The 11,050-nt window shown below is 35.9% G+C and overlaps 1 protein-coding gene across 1 annotated transcript; it reads left to right on the top strand.

The window, feature by feature from the left end:
- Nucleotides 1-295: 295 nt before the first annotated feature.
- LOC111811437 (plant UBX domain-containing protein 7-like) lies at nucleotides 296-9,214 on the top strand. Its single transcript, XM_023698286.1, has 10 exons — nucleotides 296-724; nucleotides 1,281-1,417; nucleotides 1,510-1,620; nucleotides 4,567-4,759; nucleotides 6,500-6,577; nucleotides 6,671-6,739; nucleotides 6,991-7,134; nucleotides 7,216-7,315; nucleotides 8,183-8,439; nucleotides 8,697-9,214. The coding sequence occupies exons 1-10, from the start codon at nucleotides 623-625 to the stop codon at nucleotides 8,859-8,861; spliced, it is 1,356 nt and encodes a 451-aa protein (XP_023554054.1). The 5' UTR covers nucleotides 296-622; the 3' UTR covers nucleotides 8,862-9,214.
- Nucleotides 9,215-11,050: the final 1,836 nt, after the last annotated feature.

Genomic DNA, 11,050 nt, shown 5'->3' with positions numbered 1-11,050 from the left:
ATATAGTTTGGGTCGAATTCAAATAAATAAAAAATTTATAAATAAGATTGATTCATAAGTTTCTTTCGAACCAGATTTAATTGATTTTAAAATATAAATTGTAAATAGATATTTTATCGAAGAAATATTTTATTTTTATCAAAAATAAAAATTTAAATAAATTTGAATCTACCCGATTCAAAAATAAATCTAGGGTTGGATTGAGTTTATTATTTAATAAGGTGAGTACTGAGCGGAGTGTTAGCGAGAGTGTTCGGGGAGTTGGCAGTGGTGAGTTAAAAAAAAGGTGAGTATTGAGACTCGTAATTGTAGAGCCAGAGAGAGGCAGATGCTTTCTTTTTCCATACGCCAATCCTCTATCTCTCCCCTTTAATTTCTTCCAATTTTCCTTCGTTTTTTTACTCTTCCACTTCCCGTTTTGGGAACCTACAAACCCTTCTCTTTATCTATTTCATTGCCGATTAGATCTCACCGGCAATCTGACACACTCCCAACAAATTTGTCAGCGACACTGTCGAATCAAACTTCACAATTTCAACCCTTCCAAACCAATCCACACTCTCTTCACCCACCACTTGTTTTTTTGTTCTTCTGCCGATCGTCGGGATTCAAGCGGGGTGAAATGGAAGGGGTGCTTTCAGCTTCCGATAAGCAGAGTATGGTCTCCTCCTTCCTTGAGATTGCTGTCGGCCAAACTGCCGAGACTGCTACGCAATTTTTGCAGGTTCTTTTCCCTTCCCCACAACCCCTTTTGCCCCCCACCCTTGTTCCTTTTCTTCTCTCTCATTTTGTGGCACTATGATATGTTTTGTGCAAATGGGTTGTTTTCTGATGCTTGATTATTGTCTATTCGATTCGGCTTGATGGGGTTTTGTAATCTAGACCCTTTGTTAAGTCGGTGTTGGGTTTACGGCTGTTGGGTAGGAGGGGAAGATAGTTTTGCTCATGTGCTATCTTTTGATGTTATTCGTTTCTTTTGGTGTACTGCATGATGCGTCTGTGTCTACTTCGGGTGCTATCTATCAAGTCCTCCAATCTAGATTTTGGTTCTAGAACGATATTTTTATGTATTCATATCCTACATTTCTATTTGCTATGAAACGAAAATAGTTCGAAGCTGATTATTGCTAGTTAGCAGATTAACATGAGGCTATATGTTAAACGATTAATGGATTGGCAACAAGATGTTGGAAGCTTGTGGATGATCCGGGACTATTTTGAAAGAAATCTTCTAGTTATTTTCTTTTTAGGATTCTCAATTTTGAATGTTGTATGGACAGGCAACAAGTTGGAAGCTTGAGGATGCGATTCAGCTGTTTTATGTCGGTAATGAAGGAGGAGTGGCTGTACCACCACCTGTACCTTCTCCTCCAACTACAAATGAACAAATCAATTCTTCAACTGATCAGACATCCGAGTATGTTTGCAAGCCATTTGTTTGTGTTTGTTTCTAGCACGTTATTGGAGTTCAATTGCTAATTTTTAACGTTGGTTTTACAATTGGCTAAGTGAACCTGGAAAGCATGTGGGAGCTGGAACATTTGGACAATTTGAGGATGAGGTCCGCCCTCCCTTACCTGTTATAAGGGAAGCTCTTTATGATGATGCAATGTTGTATGGGTATGCTTCTTTTTCATGCTTGCTTCATTTCGGACTCGCTCTCTTCATTATGTCTTTGATGTGTACCAGTGATCATTTTGCCTTTATTACTGATTCTACTATTTGGATTCTTTGATTGCTAGTCTCAATTGCAAATTAAAAAATTTTCAGTGTACAGACTCTCTTGATCATTAGTAGTCCTTTCATCACATGTGCATTTAGACATTAAGTTTATCAGATGAGGTTGAACTCGAAAAAAGAATTTGATATGAATTTGGTCAAAAGCAATGGAGTTTATGCCTAGTATTTCATAAATGTAATGTGGTGTCTGCCATGGGATTATGTGAATATATGTTTCTCTTGGTCAGTTAATGATTGCATATCATTTATATTTAACTTTTGATTTCCTGAATTATTTAGTCTTGGATTTTTTAGTGAGTCTGTTTGTTGATGTGAAATGATGAACGATATACATTATCCATAAAAAGGAGGATAGCCTAAACGGCCTTTGGTTTGAGGATTTTCTAAGCCAAGATTAAAAAGGAGGAATCAATAAAAGAGATAAGTTAAAGAATGAATTGTGAACCAAAAAAAGAGTTTCTTTTACATTATTCACCCAAATTAGTTTAGCTTTGCTTTTCATCTTGATGCCATAACAGAAGCTTACCTTCATGCATAGCACACCTACCTAAGGATGTGAGACCGTTAAAGATAGGTTCTTGAAGTTTATCTGCTGTATGCACGTCATCATTTTTCAAGATCCGCATTAAAGTATTTATCTTCATTGCATTTTGGTCTAAACTTTTGATTCTGTGAAAGAACTATTCCATTTCAACTCTTCACCAGGAAATGAACCAAAAATTTAAATGAATCCAACCTTTAAACTCATATACCTCTTTCTTTTTGGAAATGGTTTTCATCCGCACTAGACTTCTCCAACTAAGGGACTGAGTTTTAATATATATATATATATATATATATATATATATATATATAAACAATTTCATTCATGATGAAATTACAAAAGAATGGGGTTGAAATTCCACCCAAAGGAAGTTATAGAAAACTTCTCAATAGAGGGTATTTTAAAAGATATAGCCAAGGAGGATGAAGGCAAGCCAAAGAGGGGATATTTTTACACTTAAGATATAGCGGAGGATTGAGAATCAAAAAGTATATCTAAAGGCTTCCTTTTGTCTTGAAATCTCTGCAATTTATTTCTTTCAATATAGACGTAATAAAAGCTATGAAAAGTATTGTTTGTATGTTGGAAAGGGTGATCATGATTGGTTATTGTTGGATAGAGCTAATGACCAATCAAATGTAGCAAACTGCTGTTCCCATATTTTGGAGGAGAAAGGGCTGAACACGAACATATAGCTTTGTGGGCCTCTTTTGCATAAGATAGACCAATTCGGAGATACGGCTTTCCAAGGAACCCCCCCTTTGTGATCAATCACGCATATTTAGGCAAGGGTAACTGAACTCCCATAACAAAAACTTGTCCTTTTGAGGAAGGAGGGTATATATCCTTTTCAATGATATTATAATGGCAAATGTTGGTGGGGTGAAAGATTGATTCTAGCTTTTGGACGAAGGATGGAGAAGGTTTTTTTTTTTTTTGGATAGAAAAGAGTTTCATTGATTAAATGAAATGTACATAGGGGAAGCGCATTCAAAAGTTACAAAAGAACTTCTCTAGCTGAATAAATGTGAATTTAAACTAGACTAAGGATAGATAAGTGAAAATGACTCCTTTATCTAGCTTCCATACCCAATAGACCTGTGGATTGGAGGAGAGCTGACTTGTAGATATTGTTGAAAGGGAAGCCAATTCTACACTTCCATTATCTTTAAGGTTTCTACGATAACCCATTTTACATGTGCAGCTTTGTGCATCCCGAAGGTTCGATGTTAATGCCTCTTTGGTGCTGGTTAAAGCAAACAGGAGAAAAATCAGTGCAAATAGGAACACTTTTTTATTTATAGTCTTCTAGTTTTCCAAGATTGACACCCACTATCCCAATATTTGAACACCGAGATTTTTATTTACATCTACTCCAAATAGACTCGAAAATTGTTCAAACAATGATTTCTCCCTACCCACACATCTTTCCAAAAGGCAGTCCCCTTTCATTGTCATCAATGTTAATAGAAGAAAATTTTCAACATGATCTTGAATCTTCGGAATGAAACCCTTTGGCCACTTCTACAACTTCCTCCTCTCCTAATATTGATACTACCTAAAAATGTCTTCACCACATGCACTTGCTACCGCCATACTCATTAGGTGATCAGGAAATTTCAAAATCCACTTTGAAGAGTTTCTTCCATGAGCATCCTTGTATACTTTTTCGACGACATCTTTTTGTTTGTTTTTACATCAGTTCTCAGAAGGGCAAATAAATGAATTATCTCAACTACTTTCTTGACCCCAAAATTAATTCTATTTATACTACCAACTTGCATCTATTTTTTGGTTGTATTAGAAGCAGGATTAATCAAAACAGTGTGGTTAACTTTTCCATATTTTGTGCTCTTTCTATTGTACGTTTAAATTAGCTTTTACAAGCTCTTCTATCCTTCAAACCTGTATGTTGCATTTTTACAAGCTCTTCTATCCTTCAAACCTGTATGTTGCATTTTTACAAGCTCTTCTATCCTTCAAACCTGTATGTTGCATTTTTACAAGCTCTTCTATCCTTCAAACCTGTATGTTGCATTTTTACAAGCTCTTCTATCCTTCAAACCTGTATGTTGCATTTTTACAAGCTCTTCTATCCTTCAAACCTGTATGTTGCATTTTTACAAGCTCTTCTATCCTTCAAACCTGTATGTTGCATTTTTACAAGCTCTTCTATCCTTCAAACCTGTATGTTGCATTTTTACAAGCTCTTCTATCCTTTCATTTTGTAATTCATTTTCCAGATTCATTTCGATTAATTTTTATTGGTTAACTTTATACAGAACAACTATGGGCTATCTGCCAAATGAATCTGGATCATCAATAGGACTACGGAACGCGCAAAATGAGGTGAAACATCATGATGTTTGGGAATCAGAAGAAGGTGCAGCATCCACAAGTGGCAATTCTCGAGATAATTTAGCTTCTTTATACCGCCCTCCTCACCATTTGATGTTCATTGGACCTTTTGAAAAGGTAAGTATCATGTCCCTTATTTTACATTGTTTCTGCCTAACCTTTACCAAATCTTACGATGTAATGGTTGATCTTCTTGATGTGCATGCATGGCATATTCTTGAATGAAGGCATTCTTCTTTGCCCCCATTCTTCCCCCACCTCCACTCCCAAATGAAAGGGAAAAATGGAAAAAAATGAAGAAAATAAACTTTGGAAACGGTGTCCTATTTAACAAAATGACTTTAAGGAGGTAGGTTAACTTAGATTGTGACTGGTCTTAGTGAAATTCTAATTTATATTTTTCCATGGTGTTAGTTCCTTATGGCTATGAGTTTTCGTTGTGTGTGTGGGAGGGAGTAGGGGTTGTGTGTGTGTGTGTGTGTGTGTGTTTAGGGTTGGGATATCAGAAGAGCTCTGTCCAATTGGGCAGTGGATGATTAACTTCACTGTCCTCCCCTTTATATAATCCTCATCTTTAGGTGTGCATTCTTGTCGATCATAATTTTTTCAGCTTGATTGCACCTTATCTCTCTTCTCACTTCTGTCACTTCCCTGTGTGCTTTATTTTAGTGTTTATACCATCTTTCAAATGCAAGCCAACAATCTTGGGGACTGGATGTTACTTTCCCCGTATTCTTCTTCAATTTCCTTAGGCTTCCATTGCCCTTTTTTGATAGAGAGGCGTTGGAAGTGGCCAATCTTCTCTTCTTCGAAATGACCATTTTACTAGGGTGAAGAGATGTGAGGATTTGGTTCCCCAATCCTTCCAAGGGGTTTCTCTTGTTGTTCCTTATTTCGTACCTTGTCTACCCCTACTTGTTCCGTTATTGCCTCTATTTTTTTCCTTACTGTGGAAGATTAATTTTCTCAAAGAATGTTAAAGTGTTTGCATGGAAGGTTATAAATGGGGAGTTATCACCTCAAAAGCACAAACACCTTAGTTTGGCTAGTGTGTCCATGTCCAACACTTGTTGGACATGTATTGGATACTTGTAGTGTCATAGATGTGTCAAACACTAGATTTACAAAGTCAAAGCATTGTTGAACATGTATTTAACACGTCTTAAGTATACTAAACTGACACATATATGACAAAAATAATAAATTTTGAGAGTGAAATTTATCAACCTAATTTTTAAACTTTATAAATGTATAAACTCGTTAACTTTGAATTTCTTTCTTGTATAAAAATGATATATATTTTCTTAAAAGTATATTTTAATAAACTTGTCCTTGTTGTGTCCATGTCCTAGAGTTATGAATTGATGGAATAGCCATGTTCGTGTCTCGTATCTGAACACATGCTTCTTAGATTAACATCAGAGATCGTGTTCGAAGGCATTCTTCCTACGATTTGTATCCACTAGTGCATTATTTGTAGGCGTCCTGAGGAGGACCTCAATTATTTGTTTTGATTTTACCACTTTGCTCACTATCAGAGGAACTGTTGGTTGAGATCATTTGGTGTTTGTTGGGCTCAGGTATCTAGCTTTGCTGGTGGAGGTGCCTTTGAATCCTCCTCTTTGGGAGAAAGACAAAGTTTTGTGATAGGCTAGTTTCTTTGCGATTTTATGGGATATTTGGTTTGTTAGAAATAATAGAATTTTAGAGAGATTGAGAAATCAGCTAAGGAAGTTTGCTCGTTCTTCTGATACAAGTCTCTTTAGTTCAAAGATGTCGAGCATATTCTTTTAATGTAATGATGCAGTTCTGTCTTTATGCCATTACTGAATTTACTGGAGGTCTTATCTTCTTCAGGCAAAAGGTGCTGCCTGCATCCAGGACAAGTGGCTGATTGCAAATCTGCAGTCGACCAAGGAATTCAGCTCGCACATGGTAATATTTTCGACCGTTGTCGTTCCTCTGTCTTGTAGTTTGTTTACCTGTTTAATAGGCACTTACTTGGGATTACTATTTTGCTTTGTGTAGCTTAACCGGGATACATGGGCAAATGAAGCTGTTTCTCAAACCATTACTACCAATTTTATCTTTTGGCAGGTCAGCTTCATTCCAGGGTAGATTTTCGATTTTCTCATACGTACTTTCTGTAATTTTTTCTAAGAATTAAATGTTATTTGCACTATAGCGCATGGCCTCTCAGCACTTTGTATGAAAGTTGATGTCTGCATTTATTTTTTTGAAAAAAGGAAACAGATTAATTACATAAAAGAATCCTCATGAACTTGAACTAAAAACTTGGGTTATATTCAGTTTCATTTTTTTAATCATATCATGTTATTTGCGCACAGGTGTATGATGATTCAACTGAAGGCCAAAAGGTCTGCACATACTATAAACTACAATCAATTCCTGCTGTTCTTGTCATTGATCCCATCACTGGGCAAAAAATGCACTCTTGGTTTGGAATGGTTCAACCCGAACGGTTACTTGAGGTGAATGTTCTAGAGACTTTAACTATCTTTATCTCAATAACAAGTTTGGTTTATCTGAGAAAGGTGTCTTGTGTCCTACAGGATCTATTACCCTTCATGGATGGAGGTCCGAAGGATCATCATGTTACCTTATCTCATAAACGTCCAAGGGAGAGTTCCATGACTCCACCGAAAGTTAGAGGTATAAAAAACAATCCTTATTTGACTTGAAGTAATCTGAAGCCAAATAGGTATTCGAATTTGTAACTATTGCTTCACCTATTTTATCCAAACGAAGGCAGCTAACAGCTAAGAATGTATGCATTGATGAAGATTCCATTGCAGTTTGATATCTCAATTTATATGGGATGGTGAAACAAAAGTGAAATCAGTTTTAAGATAGGACTCAATAATGAAAAGTTGGAATATCTCATCATAAAGAAACTCAAAAGATGGGGAATAATGTGAGCTAAAGGGGGTTGTTGGAGATGGTAAACTGCTTGGTTTAAATCAAGTTCGTGATAACAGAGTGTGGATTTTGCAACAAAATGGTATGGTTACCAAGTAAGTTATGTGAAGGGTACTCTAAGATTAGACATACCCTCAAAGCTATATGTGGATTTTTCTTTATCATGAAAAATTCTATATTTCTTTCCAACCAAATGAGGCATAAGAAAGCTCTAATTACTCCCGTCCTGTGGACTTGCTTTCCTTTTCCTTTCAACCACCAACCGGAGAGAACATTATTTTTTTCCCCTTGTAAGGATCACTTTAAGTTTATGAAATGTCTGTTTCTGATCCTAAACGAAACAAAAACAATGAATGGTAAGTATAACTACACTGTACTGATGATAGTTGGTGCTCCGTGTGATCGTCATGATTCTGCTGGACCTGTGTTTTTGTTTTGAGTTCTTTGGTAGGCTTTCATCCTTTTTAAGAAAGTGAGTTCATTTAAAAAATAAATAAACGTAGTGATTGTGATTGTGCATGGTTTGCTGATGTCTTTTTTATTCGTCAACCCGTAACCGAACATATTGTTAACTATAGTGTTATTTACAATTATCTGCAGAAGAGGATTATGAGGAGGACGAGGAAGTGCAACGTGCATTGGCAGTTTCTTTAGAAGGCATGAAGGAAACAGTCAAATTATCTTCTGAGGATAATAAGGATGCAAAAAGTAGTGAGAAGGAAGAAGAGAAGTGCCCAACTTATCCACCATTGCCTGAAGAACCCAAAGGTGACAGAAACCTTCTTTGCAGGATCGGGTTCCGTCTTCCCAATGGACGTAGATGCCAAAGGAGTTTCCTCCGAACCGATCCTATCCAGGTAATACTGTTTCTTAGGAGCTACAATTGTTTATTCTTTTCCTTGCTTATCTTACTATGGTTGCAGACTAAAACATTATAAGTTATTCAAGCTTCTTAGAAGCACAAAAAGATTAGAATATCAGACAATTAAATGATTTGAAGCTCAACAATGCACAATATTTATATGAACGCAACTCGAGCCAAACGAATATGCGCATAATCCAATCCAATTCTTAGTAACGCTAAGGGGTATTGTTCTTCTTGTTGTTGTTGCAGTTGCTTTGGTCATTCTGTTCTTCTCAGTTAGAGGAAGGTGGCACAAAGGCATTCAAATTGACACATGCAATACCAGGAGCTACAAAGTCTCTGAAGTATGATACCCAAATGACATTTGAGGAATCAGGGCTTGCTAATTCAATGATCTCTGTCACTTGGGACTGAGAAATGTCTATTCCCAAAGAAACATAGTTTGTGTAAGTAGTCAGTCAGTCACTCACTCACTCACTCACTCACTGCATTGCATTTTGTGGGTTTTCTTCTGCATTCTTCATTTACTTTGGGTAAAAAGTTTAGCTAGCTAGGCTGTGATATTCTCTACTGTGTTTTTCCATTTCCTTTTGAAAAAGCATACACACACCTACACAAGGGACATGGTTGTGACTATAGGAGTTGTGAATTTACCATTCCCTCCCTCCTATGCATGTGCGTGTGTGTGTGTTTGTGGTGCTCGTGATTTATGTGTGGCTTTGTCTATCATTCTTAGAAATCGAAGGGTAGTAGATTATGGTCGAAAATGCGTTCACTCTTAGACAGCCCCCCGTTAGCAGTATTATTGTTGATTGTGATAAAACGCAAGAGCCATGCTTTTCCACTTTGCTCTATCATGCCATCAATCCTTTAAGGCTTGCGCCCGTGTGTGTCGTCGAAGCTGGGCCCGTGTGTTTCTTATCCAGCAAAACTCGCTTTCTACGTTCGGATTGTTGATTACAATGGTTGGGTTGGTGTCCCAAAAGTATAGGAAATCATCTTGTAAATGGTTATGGGAGGAGTTAAGAGAGATAGATTAAGATTATTAGTATTAATTATTATTATTATTATTATTATTAACAATAAAAAAATTAGATGGTTAAATAAAAATTATATGTTTATAATTATGTGCATGCATTAGGGTAAGATAAGAGGGTCTTAAATAAAGGATCAACAATATTTTAAATCCTTCAGACTCTAGGTAACATGTCTGCATAAATTTTCATATATTCATTATTTATAACATCATTTAGGATTGTGTATAAGAAACTTCCCGTCTCATACATGCACATTATTATAACATGAGATATTATCCTATTATGTCATATCATCCTCATATATCTTATGTCATCATGTCATTATGCATCATCATCTATCATAGCATTATAGTCGTATTATCACAACATCATCATATCATCATGATACATCATAATCTCATGTCAATTCACATCATCATACATATCATAATATCATGTTAAAATCACATCATCATATTATATAAACATATATGATGCGTGTAAAGACCACAGGATGTGTCATCATAAATGAGAAAAGTCTTCCGATAGAATCGCCACTTAATTAGTTGGCTTAGGTCGAAACTACTACCACTTATTAATGCTAGCTTAACATTTCTCTCTTAAATTTAATTTTGTTATGCAGTGCAACAATCTTGAATTAGAATTCTGACTCAACTTACTCCTACTAACTTATAATAATTTAACCTACTCCTCCTATAATTTAAACTATCAAGCTTAATTTTGCATAAAATAATTTAAATTTATTAATAATTTAACCTATTCCTGGCTTTTACATAAAATAATTTAAATTTATTAGTAATAATTTAAACTAATTTTTTTTATTATTACATCATACATATGCAAAGTAACTTTTGTGTGTCGGTGTTTAATCTTGGAATTGTTTCGGGGTATTTCTCCCTCATCTCTTCTTTCTATTTTTACATAAGTTCTTCCGTTAATGATTTTGTAAATACCATTTTCTCACTACATAAAACCTTCACTTCCTGGGCTAAAATTCTTATTAGTCTTTTCTCATAACTTGAGTCCTCGTCTACCTATAAGGACTCGTAATCTATGCGTGAATCATGTCATAAATTAAGGACGAAACAAACAATCTCATGTTCCTTTCATAAATATGAGGTAGGATGCTTACTTTTTGAGTTACCTATCGCTTCGCCTAGTAGCACGACGCTTGTATTTCTCTCCCACAACCCCGTTTTCATGGTTTAGGCTGCTCCCATTTCACTCGCCACTACTACAAGAATCACCTTTGCTTTCTTTTCCTTTGGCTACTAAGATATTTCAGTTCGTTACGTTGTCTCTTGCCTACTCATGGATTCAGCAGCAGTTTGAGAATCTTCGGATCTACACTTATTTTCAACTCCTCGATGCATTTCATTGCTTACTACACCCTTCCTCATCTCTAGATGCCTAGGTATCCACCGAAGCCTTTAGTACTCTAATTAGTTATCTCTTCATGACATCATTAAACTTTACTAACCTTGATATATCATCCAACACATCTTTATACTATGACTGATGCCAACAAATTATTTAACTTCCGAAACTTGAAACATTTGAACAAAT

Source organism: Cucurbita pepo, chromosome LG01, assembly GCF_002806865.2.
Source record: "Cucurbita pepo subsp. pepo cultivar mu-cu-16 chromosome LG01, ASM280686v2, whole genome shotgun sequence".
NCBI lineage: Eukaryota > Viridiplantae > Streptophyta > Magnoliopsida > Cucurbitales > Cucurbitaceae > Cucurbita > Cucurbita pepo.
This window is presented reverse-complemented; position numbering and strand designations above follow the sequence as displayed.